Below are 24,767 nucleotides of genomic sequence, written 5' to 3'. Positions count from 1 at the left end.
TGTTAAATCAACCTGTTTTAACTATGTAGTTTCTGAAGCCCAATAAAGAGACTAATTCAATATTTCACATCAGTGTAATGCTATTTCTAACAAGAAACACTTTGCATTAGTAACATCAGAAATTAAACTTTAAATCATTCCTTAAAAATAATTATTGATTCAAACAATCCAATATATTTCTTTCTGCTTTCCTCTTTGGGCTGCATTTTTTAAATTTTAATATAAATATCAGATATAAATACTTCCTAGCATCACAGTCTTTCACAAGATTTTTTTTCTTTTAATGTATTTATTTTACGTTGTTGGCATATTATGAACAACAAGCTACATATTTTAAATAGCCTTCTTTAAGACTTACACATTTTAATAACATGAAAGTGATGTAAAAATTACCCTACAACTAATAAACCGAAATGAAAGTATTCAATAGAGAGTCCATTTCAACAATCCAGTAGCATATATCAACAAATACACTAAATACTGGAACACATTTCAATAGTGTGAATATTCAGTGATTATATCTTTCAGAATTCTAAGTATTCACTCATCCCAGTCTTGTAGTTTAACCAACCCATTCCTGTCCTTTCAAAGCAGTAAGTTACGGTCTGAGACTCACATTAACCAAACCAAAATAGTGCTCATTGACTGGAAATTGTTCCGGACCAATCTCTTTCTCCAAAGCTGAGGCATTGGCGCCCTAGGAAAAATCAAAAGCAGCAAAATATTAGTTTGGCAACAGTGAAAGTAGCTGAGGAAAAGAGTTTTTCAGCAAGGATAAACAATCAAGACCAACTAACCATCCATAAAAAAAACTTGCAAAACACCTGATTACAACTAAAAAATACCTTAGAGATGTTTCCAAATATGTGTTGCTCAAAAGCATCTCAAAGTTATATAATTTTTATGTATTTTCATGCAATTAAACTGTTTCAATAGTCTTTACTTATTATTTCCAGAGTCGAATTACTTTGGTAAGACTTGCACTAATACAGGATTCAAAGCAGGCCATACAAGGCCAACTGGTGAGCTCTTTCTAAGAAGCATAATTTTCATACTGCAAAGCACATTCCAGAAACATTTAATAGATGCAGATTGTTCACAGGAAGCAAAGCGACTGGTCTGTTTCACATACACTGAAAATATAACTTGTTCAAAGTGCTTTGCTAAATGCCTTGAACTTTGTAAAACTAAAAGAAAATGAAGTACAGCCAGTGATGGTGCGCACTACAAATGCTGCAGCCTTTGCCCAAAAAATCTGTTGGGTCTGATCCTCAAAAAGAAGTCAGAGAATGTGACTTTGGTTACTCTGTGGCTGTTGACTGAACTGGTGCAGTAAACACTGTGTTTTCAAAGAAAAGTCTTGTTTTCTTTTTTATTTAGAGATAGAAAAACTTGTATGCTGGAAAATTCAGACAACCAAAAAACCCTAGCTTTGAATAAGCTTACACTGACTGTTTTTAGAGAAATGGAAACGTATACAACTTTTTGCACTCAACAAAACTGATATCTATATTATATCTATCTATTTATATCCTCAATGAGACTAATACATGAGCATGAATATTCCAGCAGGAATGTAAGTACAGCTAAAATAAAACATAATATGCATCAAAGAACCTTAAAACCAGGTGCAACTCCACCCCAACACGTTCATTTTTTACACCAAAGATACAGCAAATAGCCACTACATGGCATATTACAACAATTACATTACATCACGGACTGCACTAAAAACAGCACACAGCATTGCACAGATTAATTGCAGACAGGGAGTAGTGGAACAGAATGAATATTAGAACTGTGTCAAAAACGTATACAATTAAAATGAAACGGTGATGTGGCATCTGCCACAGTACAACCGTGGTACTGCAGAACTTTACACAAACTACCTTAGCAGTTCTGAAACTGGAAGCATGTGCTCCAAGGTCCATTAGGAGGTAATAACTTTAACCAGAACAGGGCACAAGCCACGAACACTCCACACTTGACACACCACAGCTCTGCTCCATTCACAGCATAGCCCTAGCTGCTGTCATCAGTCACATCCCCTCCAATTACCCAGTTTGATAAAGCCCCTCCTTTCCTGAGGATTTAGCTGCAGGGCTTATTACTTTAGAAGGTGTTTTCAAATTGAGATTATAGTGGTGAGGAAGAGGGGTATAAACCCTCATTTAAGATTAAAGCACTCTGAGACTACGAATATTTAGTTTTGCAGCCTTATTTAAATGCACCCACAAGCTCCGGCAAGGTGAGTATTACAAATAAACTAGGAAAAAGAAGGAACTGTGGGGGCCTTTTATGCTATTGTTAAAATCCCTACTTCTTTAAAAATAAATTCAAGAGCAGGTTTAAGGAAATTCTTTCACTTTTCAAACCTAGGGTGGAGCAGCTACTTTACTCCATCTTTGAAAGGAAAATATTATGATATAAACATTGATGTCTCTGTTTGTGCAGACCTGAACATTGTATTTAGTTTTCTAGCACAATAAAGATCCAACTTGGCTCAGATACTACCAGATCGTCTCAGTTTTCTGATTATTCAAAGACACTTCATTCAAGGCTCAGACTTTCATGTGACTGCAAAGCATGGCATCATCTATGTTTAAATGCAGCTGTTTATGAATGTTAGTACAAAGCAGCATGGATGTTTTACACCAGTATAAAACCCCTTGAGCTACTCAGACTTCCCTTCACAGCTCTCTTTTTGTCTGTCATAAAGGATGCTATCTCCCTCCACAGCAATCATTTATATTGTGCACAGTGTATTGCTTGCAAAGAGCAGAAACAGAGCAAGAGCACACTAAAATGAGTGTTCATAACTGACCCATAAAAGTTATTTTAAAACCTAATTATCCCTTGCTTCAAAGTGTTTCCCAGTCATGATTACAGTCCACATTATCAATCCCAGCTGACTATTCCATTATGCAAATGCAGATGCAGAGGGGGAGCACTGCAGCACCACCAACTATTATGGTACTGTATCATCTCTTGGACATGAGGACACAGGAGGTTTAAGGCATAAGTGGGAGTGCCTCTCTCTTCATTGGCCAAGTTGGAGTTACTGGACCTGAACTAGACTTGGGAAATTTCAGGCTGTGCTGTATGCTGCAGAGTAGAGAATTTATTCCTCTGCCACTTAACTGGAATCCCCAGGGAAAATCCCCAAATAAAACTCTCTTTTTTGGGGGGCTCACTTAATAACACATACAACAGGTGTTCAGTCTCCACACTGCAACCTGGCTTTGATATTACACAGGGGATAGAAAGGAACATCATTATGTCTGGTCAACACATCCACCTCCAATTTCCCTTGTTCTTCTGAGGGGAAGGACACATGGCCATTATCCAGAAATGAGAAGCAACAGAGGCACAGCAGAAGTCCAAGAAGATGTTAATATTGCAGTAGTTCTGGGATTTGCCACTTTTTGCATCGCATCAGTGTAAAAGCCATACAGCTGCATAACCAAGCACTGCCTTACATTAACCCCCTTCCAGCACAGAGGCAAGAGCACAGGCAGAGAGAACACTCATTTCTCACAGTTGATGAAATGCAGTTTTACAAAGTGGAAAGTCCAGCAACTAAGGTGTGTTTACAAAAACACAATATGAAATCAAGATTTGCTCTTTATTTTTTACTGAAATTTATCAATGATTACATGAAGATCTTCACAAACCTAATGAAAGTTAGGTATGAAACTGAACTACTGCAGACTTCATCCTTCAAAATGCTAAGTCATGTAACCTTTATTTAATCATGTTCAAATCAGTTGAACATTAATTGCTTTATCTCCTCCATCAAGTTAAACAAAAAAGTTATACCACTGGATTTATAAATTTTGCCTTAAAAGCTAATTTCTTAATGAAGGGATAAGAATCTGTGTTTACTATAGAAGTACCTTAAGTAAAACTCTCAACTTTTTTTTTTCAAAAGAGTTTTGTAAAAATCAACACACTTAACACTAACTAGATAAGGGCTTTATTTCAGTTTAGTGGAATCAAAGCCCAGGAAATATAGTGGAATAGGAAGATGTATTATCTTTGAAATGTGTATGGTTGTATTTTCCTGATTTTCATGTTTTACAAATATACATCATCCCAAATTTCTAAAATAAACTAAAAAGCACGCTGATGCCTTACATTTCGACAAAGAAAGGGTAGAAAAAAACAAAGCACAAACGCAGATGCGGTTTTTGTTTGCTTAGTTTTTCACTTGCTGGAACAATATAATGAAATGCCATTTATTAGTGCCTTTTCTCACAGCCTCAGAGGCCACACTGTTGTGGTGTTTCATGTTGGACTAATCTTTCTGAGACACACCAACAGCTGACACAGGGATAAGTGGAGCCAGTCTGTAAAACAAATCAGCTGGTGCTTAGCACCTGACATACACACCTTGGGTTTCAGAGCATTCTTGCCAGATTAGTTATAGGCTGGTTTTGTGACTGAACACCAGCTGCAGCTGATCTATGTTGTCTGCTGTAGTTTCCTCCAGAAGTCATCTAATTTGTGCACTCTAAGACCGCTCCCAAAATGCAAACCAAAGCATGGTAAATTGGGATGCCAACCTACATTAAAAATGCTGTCTAAAAACATGTCAGCAAGCAGGCAAACAATTGCAATTTTAAAGTGTCCTACCTTGTCATTAGCATCCAACCTAGCAGGCAGAATTTCCCTTACAAAGCCTTGATTCATAACCAGCCTAACATGCTTGGGAGCTTACACGTCTTACTGGCCTTGGATAGGGGGCTTTAATTTATCCCTGTCTAGAATAAAGGTCACTTGATAGCTTGGTGGGTCATCTTTTGAATTGTTTAACAGCTTTACCCTCTAATTTAACTAAGCTGTAAATTTCCTAAGTAAAATCAGAATTTTACTTTTAAAACAAATTTCTTATCTGAAAACTTACATTTGTCACCAGCATCCTGAAGATCCATTTCTCCCTTCACACATGCAGTATGACAGATCCTTCCCTACAATGCTGCTCACCTCATTCAAGAAGCAAGGAACAACACTGACTAAAGGTGACTCAAATAACTAAACCATGTTGCACCGGTATATGTAAATGAAATTTTTTAAATATGACCTTAGCTATAGGTAAATGAACCATACCACCACAAAACACAGAACAATTACTCTTTCTAGCGACAGAAGGGCATTATCAGTAAAAGGGAAACTCAGTAATCAGGAATAACAATGTTCCTGAACAAGTGTAAAATTAATGGAATTATTTATAATTTGCAAAAATACATCTCAGTACAGAAGCACTCACTAGTGCTTTCTTTTTTTTTTCCTAGATTAGAAAGATTCATGCAACTAGTGAAGATATACAGAATTTCACAGTCCAATGCACTAATTAATGCACTGTGACAGGAATTCTCTGTTAAAGAAGAAATGCAGAATTCTACTCTTCCAGTCACATTTGATCAGAATATGTGAATTCATACATTTCTGTGTATTCACGTGAATCAGGACTAAGAGCAAAGACAGGGGACAGCTATCTTAAATCAGCTGTCTTAAATTTGTTGCTTCAATTGCAACCAAAACTGAAACACAATTCTTTTGATACTGTTTCTAGACAGGAAGTAGCAGTGAAATGTGAGTGGGATTCAATAATTGTTGTTGTTTATTTTGTTGCAAAAGAACATGCATTATTAATACATGAAATATTTGGATAGTTTCAGTCAATGCCTTTTAAATATTTTCAAATATAAGTGTTATTTTATTATTCAGTCTAAGACATAGTCCTGTATACTTTTACCATGTGCAGCTAAGACAAAAGAATTTTTGAGTATGAAGTAAAAACACCTCTGCCTGGGTAAGGAAAATTATACCAAAGCACAAAATTAATTTCTCTTCACATATGGTATGTCTACCAAACCCATCTTTTCATGGCCCACTGAACATTCACAATGTATTTTCCTTCACAGCAACTAGTTATAGTCGCACTTCCTCATATATGACAAGTGTGTGATGGTGTATCCTTTTGAACACTGAAGTCAAAGACAAGTTAGTAATTCAGAAAAATCAGACTCACCTAACTACCCAAAATGCAGGGCAAGTGGGGAAAACACATTTACTCAATAGTTGTTTTTGATAAACTGCATCCTGTGGTGTGTTTCATATGCTTTTATTACTTACGTAATTCCAGTTTCAGAAAACAAATATATTGCTTTTATAACTTCCCATTTTCATGAAATCATAAAAAGAATTTGAGTTTATAAAAGATAGTAAAAATGTTTTCCTATTCTGGTCTACTTACGTTAATACAACCTTCTGGTTTTACATTACAGAAAAGATCTAGATTTTCTTCTTTCCTCAACTGAAAGATCTATCTGATGTTACTGAAATAAACCGTTTGTTAAAAGCATTTTATTTTGGCATTCTTCCTAACCCACAAAAACAAAAGTCAGCCCTTACACAGGGCTTTTATACACCTCTTCCCCTCAGGAAATTTGAATAGAAAAAGCCCTTTTCGGCACATTTTTACAGAATCATTCCTATATGTTTTAATGCAAACTAGTTGCTTCAGGAACGTAAAAAGTAAATACAAAGACTACATAACTGACCGGTAACAGAATCAGTTCTTCCCACTGACACAGCTAAAAATTCTGCTGCCAAGACTAGAGTCCAAATTCATATTTCATTTTTCCTTGTGCTTAGAACATGCAAGATGAATATACACGTGTGCGGGTAAAAAGAAAATGGAACACTTACAGAAATCAAATCATCCAAATAAGTAATATGTCAACTAAGTAATTCCCTGTGCTGGTAGACATACTGCTTTACAACTACGTAACTTTGAGAATCCCTTCTCTGTGTTTCATATTTGACAACTGATTTATGTTAGAGTCAAATTCCTATTTTGAGGAAAATTGAAAACAAATTTGTCTAAATTAATTAGTATACTAAACAGTACCACAAACCCAGTATTCTAAAGACCAAATATAAATATTCATCTTTTATTACCATATTGTAGCATGTTACAGCTAGAAAAATGATGACAACAAATGCTTGAATCCCAGTATCATGTTTATCATCGAAGTGTCTCCTGATAAGAACTCCAGCAGATGAGTGGACTTCCCCACTGTGGTGTAAGCTCCTACCCCATTTGCCTAACAAATACTTCTCCAAAAACTCCTGGGCTTGCAACAGAGCCACCCCAACAGAACACGTGTCTGAACGCTCGGGTCCATGGAGCACGGCAGATCCAGGTCATCGTGCCAGAGTGAAATGCAGTGGCTGAGACACAGCACATGTTCCTTCTTGCCAACTGTGCTACATGAGCAAGTCAGACAGCTGGATAAAGGAACCTCACAAGACTGTGGCTTCCGCTCTGTTACTTTAGTCCTTTACTTCTCTGCTATTTTTTTTTCTGTCATCTTCTCATTTTGAAGCTGTTTTCCCATAAATTTTCTTTCCTTGCTGTAATTCAATTCTCATTTCTTCCAGCATGGGTCCTCTGTATACTTTCCTGTGGAATCTGTTAACCTGACTATCAATCAATGTTTAAGTCTTATAATTTGTGCTTCAGAGGAGACAGCACAATTAGAAGGAACACAATTGAGTACATCATAGCCATTGCTGGCTGGCTGCAGACTCTGGCAAACATCAATTTACATTAAGTGCAGATTTCACAATCAGGTTTGAAACCCTATTGTAAACAAACAATTCCTGAAGCAGTAAGAAAGCCCTTAAATGCACGCCTCTCTCACAGTTAGCTAGAAAATTTTCCTGCAACTGGGAGTGTTTATTAAGCCTCTCTGCTAGGACATTCAAGGTAGGGGCACTTCAACCTTCCCGCAGCTGGGCACTGCCAGGGTCTGCTTCCTCTAAGATGCCTTTTCTCACAAATGCTTGTTTCAACTCTAGTACCTCTGAAACATCTTCACGCTTGTGAAATGTGACTGAAATGGGCAAGAGGATGCTTGTGACAGTGCCCCTGGAGAGGAGGCAGGCAGGAAAAGGAGAATAGCCAGCCATTCAGAGTGGGTCCACATGTCTTAAATTCTCTCAAAAACAGAACAAAACTTTGGATTGTAAGAAAAGCAGAGGTTCTCACGCAGAACACACCGTTACATCACACAATCAACATCTAACCACCAACTATGTATTTGATGTCAGCGCTGGGGGGGCTGAAACAATCACTGAAGACATTCAGTGACAGACCCTGTATGCAAGATGCTGAGATGGCAGACAGAGAAGGGAATACATAGACAAACACCCAAAACATTAAGATTTTGATGTCTAATGCTACAGCTTCTAAATTAGCATCATTTTAAAATATTATCACACTTTTTCAGGTTGTGCCAACATCATCAACCACTTTCTAGAAGAAACACTGAAAACAATTACTACTAGCATTACAACTTCCTTGTGTATGTCTGAGACTCACGTCTTAGAGGCTTTTCATAGCTTTTAAGCTACAAATGTAATTTCTACCTTCTCTTTGCTTCAGCTACTCAAAGACTTGATGCCTTTTAACTGCTAGCAAGTGTTTCCTGGATTCTAGACAACAGAAGCAGAAGTCAGAAGTACTAGATGAAATCAGTGACCATAACATGGGGCACACCTTCATTGCAGTTAGCTTAGGTTACTTTATCCCTCCTCAGCCATGCATAAAAATCCCTTATAGTTCAGTCAAGTAAGGCTTTGATTGCAGTTTTACTCATGGATGAGGGTAAAGACCAAGTTCTACTTTTACTGCAAAGACTTTGAAAATAATTTTAAAAAGTAGACCACACAATTTTAACCTCATCCATTTTGCAACAGGAACAGTGGCTAAAGCACTCAAGGACAAAGGTATTTTCAGTGCTTTTTCACAATCTCCAGCCTTGAAATTGAGACTTACTACAGCACAAGGAAGCACGTGAATGGTGGTATAAAGCAAAGAATTTTAAGGAAACAGAAAGGCGATATAACACTAGGACACACTACTGCAGAAAGAGCTCTGTTAACATAGGTATGAACACTGAGGTGTTTGATCAATGAACTAATGCAGCATATACAAAGGTATCTATCAACCAACACAGAGGATGTCCTCCTGGAAGATCATCCCCAAAAGGTATCACAGATAAACTAAACATACTGGTTATCGCTCTTCACTGTACCCACACAATCTGCCCATACATATATTATGTAAAACATAATATATTGATTTATAGTATTTGGGGCTTGAACAACAGGGCTAAGACACATAAAATATAAATGGGTCAGCAGAAGCAAAACTTGAATTTGGATTAAAAAAAAAGAAGTCATGAAACGCAGAACTGCAGTGGAAGGCTTTCTTCAATACAGTTCTAGACTGCTCTGTTACAGATAATAAGTGTATGCACATGTTAGGTTTGTGTAGGCATAAACTGTCTCTTGACAAAAATTGCCTGTTACTGGTTTTGTACTAACAAAAACTGTTATCTTCACAAGAAGACACAGAACAGTCTGAGAGTTCTTGTAACAGGCATGGGAAAAGGCAAGAAAAACTTGTAAGAATTCTTAGGTAGTTGTCTGGCACTTTATCAAAGTGTGTTGACACAAAGAAGCATTGCCAGAAAAAAGAAATGGTATTACTCAGCAATTATAATCCTCTTCAATTTTGTAAAACATATGCTTAAACATAAGCATTTGACTCTTGTTAGAATTAAAAAGATCTGCCTCGCCTCAACCACATGGTTCTGAACAACACCACAGTAAATACCACGTGCTCCTTCACACGATCTTTACAGATATACTTTTAAGCACAATGTCATATTAGCTACTGAAAAGCTTTTACAGCTGGTATCCGATGTTAGGTGTCCCCTATCACAGTACTATTAAAGCTTATGGATCAGAAAGGCCCAGCAAACATCTTATGCCTGGAGTTTATCCACCTCAGTGCACATGGCAGTGGTTGGACAGATAATACCTAATTGCCATCAGAATTTCAGCTTTATGAATACAGACACTTTAGCTAGTAATAAGAAGATTTTTAGTTGAAAATTTTGTCTCAGGATTGACCTAGATCTCAGTGACATAACATCATTTCTAATAAACATACACAGAGAATAATCTTAAACTATCTGCTTGTCCAGTCCAGACCTATGGTTTGTGTGTAGTCCAGAAGCAGAGCAGTGAGGCCTCACACTTGACCCAAATCAAGAGGCCAGCACTGAATTTATGCTGACACAAAGGCCAGCGGCCAACTCTGGGTGAAAAGATGTCAGCTAGAATTGCAATAAAAGATTGGCCCAGCTCAGGGAACAATCACACTGATTCCTCAACAGCCTAAAACCTGCCTTCAGAGAATGGAAACTCCTGAAGCACATGGTACATGTCCTACCAATTTGGCCACATCAAGATGTCAGTATGACACCTGATAAATATACAGGTGATAAATTCAAGAAGTCAGACTCTTCCAAACTAAAATATGTCATCTCCCATGTCAAAAAAAACCCCCATTATTCCAGTGACTAAACAACACCTGAGCAATCCAATCCTATGGGCTTACAGATATTCACTCAAAATTCTCACAGGCCACCTCTAAAATATCTGTTTGAGACATTCAAGCCTCTTTGCAGCGCAATTTATGAAAACCATAAATCAGTTTCCAATAATATGAAATGTAACCATTTCCCACTGTTTGATGAGACATAATAATGGCAATTCAGCAAATTAAGAGAGCATGTTCTTCCCCTTATTCATCTCTTCCCTTCCCCCGTGGAAACACTGTTGGTAACAAGAACTTTCACATGGCCATGGAATAGGTAGAAGAGAGCACAAATACAAGAACTTCTGCTATGAACCATCAGCACATCTCTTCCATAACAAGCAGTAACTTCTGCTGACTAAGGGATATTTCCTTCCTTAAATTCATCGCTTCTCCATCAGCGAATCTACTGAGCTCCCCACCCCTCTTTAAAACAACCCAAGAGAGCTTTATCACAACTGTGCTTCTTATGGCTCTAATTCCCCACGAGAGAAAGTAATGAGAAAGCAATCACAGGGAGAATTCTCCTATCGGGACCTGGATGGATGCACACCAGGGGCGGGATGGGTGCCCGCACGTGTCCGGGTAACCCGGGGAGCACCCGTCCGTGCATGGGCGATCCCAGCCCCAGCTCAGGAGAGCTGCAACTCGGAGGGAGAGCAGGGACACGCTACCGAGCGAGTCGGGAGAAGGAGGGCGCTTCCAGAAAGCCTTCCGTAACCACCACACGCCCGCAATAGGCAGCCCCGGACCGGAGGCGATGCCCCGGAGAGCTGCCCCCGCTTTCGGCACACTTTGGGGAAGGCTGCGTTCGGTCCCCCCGCGCTCCAGCCCCGTCCGCAGCCGGGACCCCGCTTCGCCGCCCGCACAGCTCAACCCCCTCGGCGCCCGCATCCAGGTTGAGTCTCCCAAAGCCGATTAACCCCGCTCCGCTCCCGACCGCCGCCCACGGCAGCGCTCCCGCCCCGCGCCGGGGACACCGCCCCGCGGCCCCGCCCGGCCTCCGCGGCTGCCCGCCCCGCGCACCGCTGCCCGCCCGCGTCCCCAATCCGGGGAGCCGGCACAGCCCCGGCCTCTCGCTCACCATGGTACAGATGGAGGCGATTTTGGAGACTGTCATTAGGATTTCCATCCGCCCAGCGCCATCTTCCGCCCAATCACAGCGCCGAGCCGAGCGGAGCCGGGCCGGGCGGGAGCAGGAGGGGAAGGGAGGGAGGGAGGGAGGAAGGCAGTAAAGGAAGGAAGGAAGGAAAGAAAGAAGGAAGGAAGGAAGGCAGGCGGCGGGGGCAGCCCGCAGCCCCCCGCCCCCGCCGGCGCGGGGCCCCCGCGGCCGGGCGCGCAGCTCCCACCGCCGCCGCGCAGCCCCGCTCCCGCCGCCCGCGCCCGCCGGCTCCCAGCGATCCCGCCCGGCGCGGCCCCGCCTCCCGCCGGGTCAGCGCCCGGCTCCCGCCCGCCCCTCCGCCCCGCCCCGCCCCGCCCCGCCAGGGCCGGCCAAGCTCGGCCAAGCTCGGCCGGGCGCGCCCGACGCCGCGGGAGGCACGGAGGGAACGGACAGATCCGTCAGTGGCACCAGAGTTTGTACAGTCATCGAATCGTCGAGGTTGGAAGAGATGCCTTAGATCTTCAGTCCAACTGTCCACCCAGCACTGTGACCCCTAAACCACATCACCCAACGCCGGGTCGAGACGCCTCTTAAAACACCTCCAGGGATAGCGACCCCACCGCCTCCCTGGGCAACCTATAACAATACCTGGCCACAGAATCACAGGATGCGTCAGGCTGGAAGGGACCACAGTGCCCCGGCCTCAGACATCTGGGCAAATGAAACTGATGTATAAAGTAGTAATACCACGTAATTGAGGGACCTACTTCAGAAAGAGCTTAATCATGTTTTTGTCTGCAGATTGTAAGAAGAAATCTGGATGACTTGTTCGAGATGTTGATACCTGCACTAAAGAAGCACAAAGCAAGCCAAGATATCTGCCACCTTGTCTTTTTTCTTATATAGGAAAAATCTAGTAGATCAAGATGCATTATTATTAAGAACACTGTCAATGCACACAAGGTCTTGATCATAAATACATCTATTCACTATAAAGTGTTTTAATATTTATAACATGAAATCATTACAATTTATGTGATCTTCAGAAGTAAATGTTCTTTAGCAACTAAGTTAATGGAATAGTAAATGTTCCTTCAGCTGAAACATAAAGAATGTGACTTTAGAAAGTATTATAAATGAACTCTACTGCAACCTGAAACATCCTGAAAATGGTTTTATATCACATAAAACCATTTTATAAGATACCTGTCATCACGAATTGTATATTTCAAAAGTATAGTAGCTGAGAAAATGAACACCTCTTGGATGAATACATTCTGAAACTGTTGCCACAGAAACCATGGGGGAGGACAGCATCAGGGGAATGAGAAAGAATAGAAACAGAAGTAGTGGATTGGCCATTTTTGAGCAAAAAAAGCAAGAATGGGTGTTTAGCAAGTTAGACGTGTCAAACCTTCAGATATCCAGCAGTTCATCTACTGAAATACATTTGCTGCCAGAAACATCTCCAAAATAATTCCTTCCAGTATTAGTCAGATCCACCACAACAGATACTCCTCTATCATCCAGAGTAGACCAAATTTCAAAACATGACATGAAAAAAATAAGGCAGTGTGCTGTCTCCCTGAAGCAGAAAAGCACAAAAAGCAATTGCACTGTTGCAGAAGCTGATACTGTTATCTGGGAGATAATTCAGTTTCGAACCAATTATGTGGCATCAAGTGGAACCGTTCAGGCCAGAGACTACTGCAGGAAATTTTGAAAGGCGCTCAACTGGAAAATCAGAGATTGCCTAGAAGTTTCTTCCTGCCCATAAATTAGAGAAAGAAGGTAAAATATTATTGTTGTGAAGTGCTCTTTCTGTCTCTAGTTCCAAGGCAAAAATTCAGTTGCTTTGGAGTTATTTCAGTTATTATTGGATTACATTTCAAAAAGCATGGAGAATGTATGGGTGTGTTGGCCTGTATCTGGCAGGTGTGGATAATTGTGGTTGGAGACTAAGAGCAGCTAGGAAGATGCTAAATTAGTGACATACAGAGATACTGATTTTGTTCTGTGTAAACTGAGTTGCTGTGTTATAAGCAAACTGAAGTCACGCCACATAGAATGAGGGGAAATAGAGAAACACTTTCTATATGATCAACCATTAAACTAGAGTAAAATATGAGGAAATGAGGAATAGAATTGAAAATCATCCCATAATTGTCATCATCAAGCCTTTTGGGATAATTTGAATTATTCAAAAATTAAGTATATTTGGTGAACTAAGGAAAAATAGGGTTGGGTAGACCAGGACTATGCATGTGTTTGTGTATGCTTGAGGCTACAGAGTTTTGAAAACAGAATGCCTGTAATTCATATAGATCAGCACAGTAACTGACCTGGTCTGAGAAAAGACATCAGTCATGTCTTGCCTGACAAAAGGTGACCAGAGCATCTTTGCCAACTGGCCAGCAAATCTGCTGAGGAGAGCTGCAATAATAAAGAAGGAAATTTCTTGATCACAAACCATGGGTTTGGGGATAATTTTAGCTTGTCTGGTATCTGCTGCAAGTACAACACGTTAGGATGTCATCAATCAAGGACATTTCTGGAAGGCATCAAGGATAACTTATTGACTGTGGCTGAGCCACTCAGGAGTGTTTTGCAGCTGGATCTGCTCTTCACTACCAAGGAGGAACTAGGGATATAGTAATCAATCCCTTGATTATCAAAGCCTGGGCTGCAGTGACTGAGAAGTGGAGTACATGATACTGCGCAGGCCGAGGAAGGAGAGGAGGAGAATATCAACCCTGGATTTAGAGGATCAGGCAAGTTTATTCAGGAAACTGGTAGATGGGATGCCATGAACAGCAGCACTGAAAGGTAAAGTTACTCAGGAAAGCTGACAGGAGAGTGCTGGGATCCTAACAGCGGGAAAAACAAATAGAGGCATTATTATTTTCAGCACTGAGAAAGCAAAATTTATATGCTGTCAGGATAGAAAGAGTAGCAAAATTAGAAATTAGATTTATTCTGGGATTATCATAAGATCTGCATTGTTTGGTAAATTCATCCCATTCTGATACATTATATTTCAATATATACTCAAGTAGAGTCACTTAACAATACAGTGAGCAGGTCACATCTGCAGAGATGAGGGGCTTTGTTGTGCAGAACAGTGACTGAAGAGAAATTCAGAGTGGCCAGGAGCCAGTCTAATACTATGGTATAAGCAAATAAGTGAATCCTTGCCTAAATAACAAGGGAACCAGGAATGTGGAAATCAGGAAGAGACATTATTTTCCCTTCAGATATGGCATTGAACAGATTTTTGTGGTAATACTTCACTAGCCTCTCGTGTCTTTGTTGTCAAAAGAGTACTGAGAAATTATTTGAGGCAGGAGAAAATTCTTTGTATGGAGAGACTTAATGAGCACAATCTGCTTGACTTTTCAAAAAGACTGGAAGGTGTCTACAGTGATCTTTAATCTTGCACAGTGAGAGGCATAACATGAAAAATACCTATAAACTGGAATGAAACAAAGTTTCATTATAAATAGCACACATTTTTTAACAGTGGAAGATGTTAATGGAATATGGTTGGAATATGTGCCAAGAGAAATGGCACCTACGCTATCTCTTAAGGGCTTCAGTAAAGAATGGATTCTTTTCTTACAGAGGTACATCAGTTGAACAGATAGAATTATTTTCCTGCCCTGAAAATCTCTCAGAGTATGAAGTTGTTGTTATTGCATAGCATTTGTACTACCACAACATCTAAGAATACAAGTCACAGCACTTGGCCTCCTCAGTCAGTATATGAGAAACTAAGAGAAAATCCCATTCTATCTTCTGAAGAACTTACATTCCAAATGTACAGAGACACTGAGGAGCAAAGAGAAAACATAACAAGGGCAAACTGCTGCTGCTTAACCTGTGCCTCTCCTTGTTTCATAACCTTGTGGTTTGGCAAACACCCAGATTACTCTAGGGTGTGTGGGTAGGTTGGCTTCAGAAACTGAAGAGTAGGCATGGTACAGGTGTGTTTGTGCCTGTATCATCCATCTGTGAATATAGATGGTTCTGCTGAATCTCGGGCTTGTCAGGTTTTCATTAATGTTGTTTGACAACGGAATTGGTCCCACAGCTCTATTTACCCCTCCACTTGCCAAACCACCAGCTAGTCTGACTATTGATGCACTCACTACCTGCATGCAGACATACCACACCTGTTGTTGGACTAGTGTACAGAGTGACTACAAGAGCATACTACAATAGGATATTTCGGGTTGGACAGGGCCTCTGGAGGTCTTCAGTCCAACCTTCTGCTCCTAGCAGGGTCAGATCTGAGGCCAGAACAGGTTGCTTAGTGTATATGGCAGTTAGGGACATGGGCTAGTGTGGACTTGGCAATGCTGGGTAAATACTTGGATTTGATTTTAAGGGTCTTTTTCCAACTTAAATGGCTCTATGATTCTGTATACCTCCACTTGTTCCGGAAACTCTTAAATTTGGATCCAGATGTAATAGTGGGGATGGAGGGGAGGCGGTTCTGTCCTTGTGAAAAAGCCATCTGAATTCACCATCTGTATTTTTATTGACACATATCCCAGTGAAGGTCATCCACCATTCTCATCATAGATTAACCAGCCTTGCTATGGAAATGCATCTTTGTGGACAATGGGTGTTCCAGGATTTGTGCTATGAGACAATAGAGAGTAAGATATAAAGGAAATTTTCCCCAACTGATATCTCATAATTCCAAGAAAACTTGATGCTGCATAAATTATACAGGACTGGAATATTAACACATTATTAAAATTGAGATTGGATCCTTCTGGAGAACTGAAGAGACAACAGGAAATATATTTCAAAAATAATGTTATCAAACCATCTTGTACTGACTGACAGATAGTGAAACATCTGTATTAGTAAATTATTTTTGTAAATTACATTGAAGGTACGTTTTCAGAAAATACAACTATTTTCATAACAGTTGTACATGCTCTCTGGCTGCCACGACAGGGGTGGTGGTAAACTACCTGGATATGGGAGGATCTGAGCAAGTAGTTGTGCAAGTGATGCACTTTACTCATACGTTCAAAAGCATGAGCTTAGTTGTAATCATAAGCAAGATATGAACAAATTATTATCATAGGAAAATATATAAAATGTACAAATTATGACGTATAATTGTACAATAGATAAATATTTTGTTTATTAACATTTTTATCAGTAGATCTCATAATATTTTACAAAGAGGTGTGAGAAATAATCATTATTAAACCAAATCTGTTAAGAAAATAGATTAGGCAAGAGTTCTCTGAGAGGGTAAAATTTGCTTATGATGATTTTTTCCCTTACATTCATTTTAGAAGATCAAAGATTTCCTCAGTAAAGGTGTTGAGTTCTCTTGGGTTTTTTTGTTGGTTTTTGGTTTGGTGGGTTTGGTTTGTTTTAATTTTTTCTTTTTAAGCAGAGGGTAATATTTGTTTCTTGCTGAGTTCACACATGGAGATATTTTCATACTTTGATTTTCACAGCTCAGCTGATACTGGGCATCTTGCCATGTATGTATAGCTGGCAAACAATTAATCTGCTATACAAAGGATAATCAGCAGCTGAGATGTTAAAAGGGAGAATAAAAAAAGTTATGCTACTAAACTGAATAAAAATTTCTACAAATATAAAGTATACATCAGTTAAGAGAGATTTCCAATGGGCTATAAAATGTAAGAATGTTGTTGTGTTGAAAATAACAGTAGATTTCTAAACTGTTATCACTGTTTGAGTCTTTAGACCTCTAAAAGAAGGTGGAATTCTAACTGGAAATAAAGTTATAATTTGTAGAAAAAGAGTCCATTTATAATATGACAACTCTCTTGAATGATGTCATTATATTCCACAAGAGAAATGTGCATAGCTTGGGTCTCGGTGATCTTGATATAAAAGGATGTGGGCTAGGCACAAAAATAATAACTGTCTGCTTTTTTACACTGTTCTGAACAGAATCTTTTTAATAAATAAGGCCACAAGTATATTTAAAAAGAAGTGGGGGGTTAATATTATAATGAAATGCTTTCAATAATGGAAACTTTTTAAAAATTAATGGCTTTGATCCTTGATTCAGGCACTTGAGATGCCACTGTTTCAGTAACTCCAGCTTCTCCTTAGTCTGAAACTTTGGGAGTCAGTGACAGTGTCTAACACTAACTTGGAAAATCCATTATTAGAGGTAAGAATTTCAAGATGCTTCCTCAGTCTCTGTGTTCTCTACCAGAATACCAAGCAACGCTTCCCATTGCAGTCAGCAAGGTTTTATTTTTGTGATCTGCGCAGCAGTTTCCCAAAAGCAAGATTAGCTGTCACGGAATAACAACAGTGACGCACCATCTGACAACAGGCAGCCTCCAGGTGAAGAGTTTGTATCGTTACAGTCTCCCCCACTAATCAGTTCTCTACAGTACCAAGATACAAGGGAGGCTAAGGAGGACTATGTAAACCAGCATGGAGATAGATACGCAGTAGGAAAAAATATCCAGTAAGAGGTAGAAAAAAAATACTGGAAACTGCTTTGTGGAGATAATAAATTTGTTAAAGAGCATTTACTGTTAATAGCCCGTGTCTTTCATGACACTAATGAATGGTGAATTACTTTTGTTTTAGCTGAAACATATGTCACAGCAATATTTTGTGCTTCCGCTGATCTAAAGCTATTGTTCAAGTCCTTGTTGCAATCAATTCTCAAACAATGCTCTCTTTGTCAGCAGTACAGAAGTAGAATAATTTTGATTTCTTCTCTTGCAAGATTGATACCCTGGAGAACCCACAGTTCCCCTCTGTACTTGCAGATGGTCAGTTAAATACTCCCATCTGGTTATGTTTGTTTTTTTCTGGTTATACTTAGTTTTTTCTAAAAACAAAGCTAAATAATACCCTACCAAAAAAAAAAAAAAAACCCAGAAGAGGAAAAAAAAAAAAACAAACAAAGAAAAAATCCAAACCCACCAACCAACTGCAAGTTATTGCAAGAGCAGCAGAACTAATAAAGCTCCATTTCCTGTAGTTTGTGCCCTCTGTCTTTATACTGCAGTAATCCAAGTATCACCTCTGTCCCGTATGGTCTCATTTCCTCCTTCCATTTCCCCTGCAATTTCATTTCCTTCTCTCTCCCTGCAGCACTTATTGCCATTTGTCCTGTGGGAATTTTTCCTTGTTTTGTCCCTTCACGTGACTCTCTCCTTTGAATAAGTTGCAGCTACCTTGGTGCAGCCCATATGCTGATTAGCTCACATTCTATTTTGTATATTCCATGAAGGACTCCACAGCATATCACAAATACTAATTAATTGATCCTTAACAATAATCCTGCTCCATATATATGTGCTACTATTCCTATTACATAGATGGGAAAGTTTGTCTAGTTTATCCTCAGTTGGTCAAAGATTGGTAAAGTTTACCCTTTGCTAATTCTCTGTTTCGCTTCTCCTTGACTGACCATTAATTTGTTCTTTTCTGGCTGCAGTTTTTGTTCAGAGCAGCTATTGTCTCACTGACAGGGGTTGTCAGAGTGTAGCCAACTTTCATTATTTTATCGCAAGCCTTGTGATATTTGATAGCTCCCTTGCAACCACAGTTCCTGGGATCAGGTGATGAGGATTACTTGAGAAATTCACCTTGTTATAACAAGTTTATGGCTCAGTCAGCTAGAAAGCTGGAAGATGATGTCAGGACTGAAAATGTTCAAAACAGGGTGAAAATAAACACACACATACTTTTTAAAAATACAACTGTTTTAAGGCATTTCTACCTTGTGATGTCAAGGACTCTGTCTCAGGTTCATCATTTAAGATACCGGTATGTGCAAGACTGCAGAAGCTACAGACCATTTCCCACTTTGGAAAGGAGGCAGAAAGCAAATCACTCCGTGAAGGCTAACATTTTCTGGCCACAGATCCAAACTCTGCTAAAGTACCAAGGAAAGAATTGGAATTCTATTATAAAGGAATTATAAACACATGCAAAGCGCTCTAATGCAGATGACAGTGTGCTTTTTACTCCTGTAGGTTCTGGATGTGATCTTTTCTTCCTTTTCTTTCAATAAGATACTATGGAAGCAGGATAGGAGTTTCTTTTGGCATCCAGAAGATATTTCAATCTAGAGTCAAGACAAAGATGTTTACTGAAAGATTGTAACAATGATTTTGCAATAACTCTGGTTACTTCATACATTATTAAAAACAGCATTTTGTAGCACTATCAAAATTATAAAGAGTCTACTTTGTCTTTAGGCATTCATACAGAAAAGCAAATTTAACCTGGCATAGCTGGAAGAAAAATTTAAATTTGTGCTTATAGGAGTTCAGCTAACACTAAGTAGAAAACATTCCTTTACCTGAAATGAAACTAGCAGTATTTTATATAGCCCTTTCATTCCAGCAAGATTCTTTGCCATTTCATAAGTAATTAAAAACGATTATGCTAATAGCTGTGATCAGAACAATTAATAAGAAATGCAAATGGCTACTTCAGATGCCAATTTGCTAATACAATGCCATATTTATAGACTAGAGAATGATTCCACCCACATTTTTACTTAGTGCTGTTACATCCATCAGACCTTTTTAAACTACAGCGCCTTTATTTTGTTGATGACTGTGATCATCCTCAGTACACAGCAGAAAGCATCTCAGAAGTAATGGGTTCCACAGTAAGCAAGTTAACTGGGACTGTTGTGTATAAATTGGATCACTGATAATCAAGAGAAGTGTGTGGGAATGGGAGAAAATGCACAGAGCCTGCTAAGTGTGTGGAGGCTTCAGGAGAATGGAGAATTTAGTTTGGTAAAATTAAAGTGTAAAGGAGATTTTCTGTGCAAATAATTACAGAAAAAGGGCAAGCATTGTTCTTCCAGCTAGAAGAACGCATAAAATCAGACATAAACAAAGAGAAAATAGCACCCTAATCATTAAGCCAGCTCTTAAACTGTAGTTAGTAACTCCCAAGAGGGCTAGCAAAGGGCTCAAGGTTGGATTGCGAAAGATCAGATTTTTAAAAATATATTTTAATATTAATTGTATACTTATATTCTGTACATTATCAAAAGAAAATCCCCACAAAAATCCCCACCTTATGCAGATTTGCTGCTGGCAGCAGCTGAGTTCCTCCATGACAAAGGAGTGGAATTTTCTGTAATTATCAGCTGTTATCAGTGTAGGAGTGGCTATTTACCTTTAGCCAAAACATGTAAATGTACAGTGAAGCTGATGGTGACAATATAAGGAGTTGCTTGTTCCTGGGTAATTGGTTTGGACTCAGGAGAGGTTACAGAGAGACAAAAATGTGGTAACACAAGAAGTTTGAGAAAACACTGAATGGTGATACCAGTTGAATAACTGAATAATGGATACATTGAATAATAAAACCAATTGATTGAGACGTTGCTCTGTTAGTAAGGAAAGAAAGGAACCTTAATTGCTTTTGAAATGAAGTCTGATAAATCCAAAGTTTGATAAATGTTTTATATTAATTGGTACCTGTAAGAATATGGTCACAGTTACAAAACAGTTTTCTTGGAAGTTCCTGATGATTTCTGAATGGGTAGAATGCCATGTTAATCAAATAAGAATTGGAATGACAGAACTTGTTCAGTATTTCAGATTTTGTGTTGCAGTCCAGATAATGATGAAAAAAAGGCCATTTGTTTCACTCTGGGGTCAATCTACCTGCATTGAAGAACACTGAATTGGCAACAAATTTGTAAGTACCATAAGTGTAATGAAAACTTCCACCCATGTGTGACATGCTGAGCCCTGTCCCAATTCTTGGTCTATAGAGTTATTGCCTTTTCATTTCTCACAAAGGCAGGCTGTCGTTTTTCCAATTCCTTTCCCCATGATATGCCTCACTGGCAATGCGGCTCAGTACATCCACCTGTACTGGCACTTCTGCAGTTCCAGAAAGTGAGTCCTTTGAAGAAGTTTGTCTGCACTGTCATTTTTGGAAGGCTGATTAGACACTAATTTGATTGATTTTAACTCCCATGGAACTAGGCTTACGCTTGTATTTACAGAAGGGGTTTTGTGGATAAAGAGATTAACTAACTACAGAAATAAAAAGGTTGGTTGTTAGGGCTAGAATCATGGGGGAGCTGAAAAGACCATAAAAAGGGTCAGAAGCATGACTCTGAGATGCCATATAACATGATCCTTTTGGAAGGAGTGAACAATGGAATAACTGGGTCAGCTGAGGAGGTGACACATTACTTTGGTCAGTAACTTTTCAAGCAAAAACACAGTATAGATGTTGCACTTCTGTGGATGGGGTAACAAATTAACTTCACAATCTTGATTTTCAATTTAGGATCTTGGTTTTGCAATGTTATCACAAAGGGAACTGCAGATTTTAATCCTCTTTAACACCGATTCTCAGTTATTTCTGTTAAAATTTTACTCCAGTCCGAATCGGCTATCTTTTATCCTTTTCATGTAATGAATGCATTTTGTAAGACACAGGAAACCTACACCCTAGTGAAGGGGAATATTTTTCATTTTTCATCTTGAAGCCCTTTCCAAACTCTCGTTAATTGAAATTCCTTCCACACACCTACTGAATAACCCAACACAAACAGAATGTCACACTCAGGATCTCTGCGTGTATCACTCGGTCTGCTAAGCATAGGAGCAAGCCAGATCCCACTGTGCATTAAAATTTCAGTGAAGGATTCCTGGCAACCCCATGTGCAGAATCACCACAGCACATTTATTCTTTACAGAGAGCCATCATCGACACAGATGCTGCAGATAAATGTCAGAAGAAAATACAGCTCTCCCAGAGAAGATACCAGAATCCTGACTGTGGGAGCTCGGAGACTGAAAATGGTTGGGGCTTGGCATGATACTTTCCACTCTGTAAAAAACAAAGTGATGTTTATCTACTCTCCACTCCTCTGACTTCTAATGAGCCCTCCCTTTCAAGCTCCCTTCCCCAGCAACTTTTGAATTGGCTCCCACTGGAGCTGTTTTCCCTGTCTTGCTCTACCTCCAAACCAGGAAAAGTGGGAGGGAAAGAGTTTACCATGGCATAGAAAGAGTTTCGGAGTATGTCAATGGGTAGAGCATCAGTGTGGGACCTTCATGGTGTTTTGGATCTTTGTGTTAAGCTGTGCATTGCTACTTGTGTTCACCCATCTTGAGAACCTGGTGGTTCTGGAGCAGAACCAGATGTGGCGCTTGCCTACAGCCTAGGAGAAATTGGAGTCTGGATCCTACAATTTGCAGTTTGATCAGGGAAAAGTAGTTTAGGCTGGGTTTTTGAGAGGGCAGGGCAGTAAGGGGAGCACATGCAGTCTGAAATGCAGAGCTGCAGGTCTCCCCCACAACTGCTTGGGTGCTTGCTCCAGTTTCCAGACCAGAACTTACCCCACAAATTGAGCACCTTTATCTGCTGCAAACAGCCATTATTAAGAAATTGTTTTGTGAGCAACATGCAAAGGCTTTGCAGTCTTTAACTGCTCATCAGGTCTCAGTTTTGGGAAACCATGTATCAAATGTTGGTAGATAGGATGGATTTCTGGATCACTCAGCATGCCTAGGGAATGATTCAATGGAGACAAACTGTGAAACACTATTGTTTCTTTGAAATGTGGAGCTAAAGAAGGATCCTGGGAATGCGCTAATCAAGGTAAATTTATGAATAAAAAATATTACAGAAATTTGAATCAACCTATCATGTGATTTATTCATTTAAAAATATGTAACAAATTCTGAACGTGTTACTTGGCCACAAACAGCAGAGTTCAAGTAAGTTCCCAGTTACCGCTCCCTTATTAATGACACTTTCCATATGTGTTCTGTTGGTGGGTATGGGTTTTAACACATGGTGTTTCTTCCCTGCTCCTTCCAGGTGGATGTGATTTGTCCTCCATGTAAATCACTAGTAAGATTAAGGCATTCAGCTCACTCACTGCAAATGCCTAGCTTCCTTTATTCAATAATGCCTTTTAGGATTTGGCTTCCTGTCTTTACTTTGCTTGATATACTTTCTGAAATCTGTTGCCAATGCACTCTCTCACCAAAGAGCTGTTCAAGCTTGTAACGATCCTAATGCTCGGAAAAGTTTCACAGTGCCTTGGCTGAATGCATATTAAATGACATAGATTTTTCTCCGCATAGATATCAGGTGCTGGAAATTCTAGATTTTTCATGGTGAAGGGATGAATTACAGACACATTTTTCTAAATATAGTACTTTACTCCAAAAGGTTGCATGAGTGGAGACAGGGCCTGTCTGTCAGAACATGTCCTGCCAGGCAGCTCTGCAAGAAGAACCCGATAGTGAATTTAATCCTCCATATCCATTGTTGCGATTCGTAAATATTAAACTTGCTTTAAAGTGATGATTGAAAGGGCTCGAGTTTTGCAAAGACAACATTAGTAGAACTGTGAAGTTAGTCAGAGGATCAAGAAGGTTTTTATACTCCACTTTAAGTAATCATTCCTCCCCTAAATTAAATAAGTGCTTCGTTCATTCAAAACAAAAATTTCTGCAGTAGGGCAAGTCCTCGCTGAGACAAGTTTTGAACCATCCCTGCATGTTTAGCCTGGGGGAAGGTGGCCCTCTCTTGACTCACTGCAATCAGCTTCCCACGGCGATTCCTGTCTGCTCCGATACTGGAGATGCACAAACATAGTGAGTGACTCCGCCAGCCCGGGAACGCGCTCACCACTCCCTTCGTTCTCGCAGCCGATGTAACCTGTGCCACTGTACGGGCTCTTTGTGGAGAATCCGGGCTTTATTTATCCGGTGGAAATCTCTGCCACACAAACTGGAGATTATGGCATCATAATATGAAAAACCCTCATTACAATACTAAAAACCCAAACCTGCGCAGCCTCTTCGCCTCTGGTTGTTGACATGCTTCTCCCACCGCCTTCCCGGCCCGGGAATGCGGGATCTCCGGTCGGGCAGCCGTGGCTGACACACAGCAGCGCCGGCAGGCTCGCACTGCCGCGAATTTAAATGTTGGCGTACTACTTTCATGTCGTAAAACACCCGGCTGGCTGCTTATGTTTTACATTTCCAAACCTGACTCCTTATGGATGGCGGGCCAGCTGCCCACCGCAGGACTCGCTCCTCGGGATCCCTGACAGACACTTCGCTCGTCTTCCCTGTTGCCCGACATCCCCCCTGCCAAACCTCTCCCACCCCCATCTCAGAGAGTCACAGGATGCGTCAGGCTGGAAGGCACCGCCGTGGCTCCTTT

The 24,767-nt window shown here is 40.0% G+C and overlaps 1 protein-coding gene across 1 annotated transcript in view; it reads right to left on the bottom strand.

Moving 5' to 3' along the window:
* Window positions 1-11,701, bottom strand: part of USP12 (ubiquitin specific peptidase 12) — a 32,672-nt gene extending 20,971 nt beyond the window's left edge. The window contains exons 1-2 of the mRNA XM_068181225.1: window positions 11,544-11,701; window positions 617-697 (exon numbers count right to left, since the gene is read on the bottom strand). Of these exons, the coding sequence (XP_068037326.1) occupies window positions 617-697; window positions 11,544-11,591 (129 nt within the window). The 5' untranslated portion in view covers window positions 11,592-11,701. The remainder of the gene's footprint in view (window positions 1-616; window positions 698-11,543) is intronic.
* Window positions 11,702-24,767: the final 13,066 nt, after the last annotated feature.

This window comes from Anomalospiza imberbis, chromosome 2 (assembly GCF_031753505.1).
Source record: "Anomalospiza imberbis isolate Cuckoo-Finch-1a 21T00152 chromosome 2, ASM3175350v1, whole genome shotgun sequence".
NCBI lineage: Eukaryota > Metazoa > Chordata > Aves > Passeriformes > Viduidae > Anomalospiza > Anomalospiza imberbis.
Note: the sequence above shows the minus strand (reverse complement) of the source record. Positions and strands in the feature narration are given on the sequence as shown.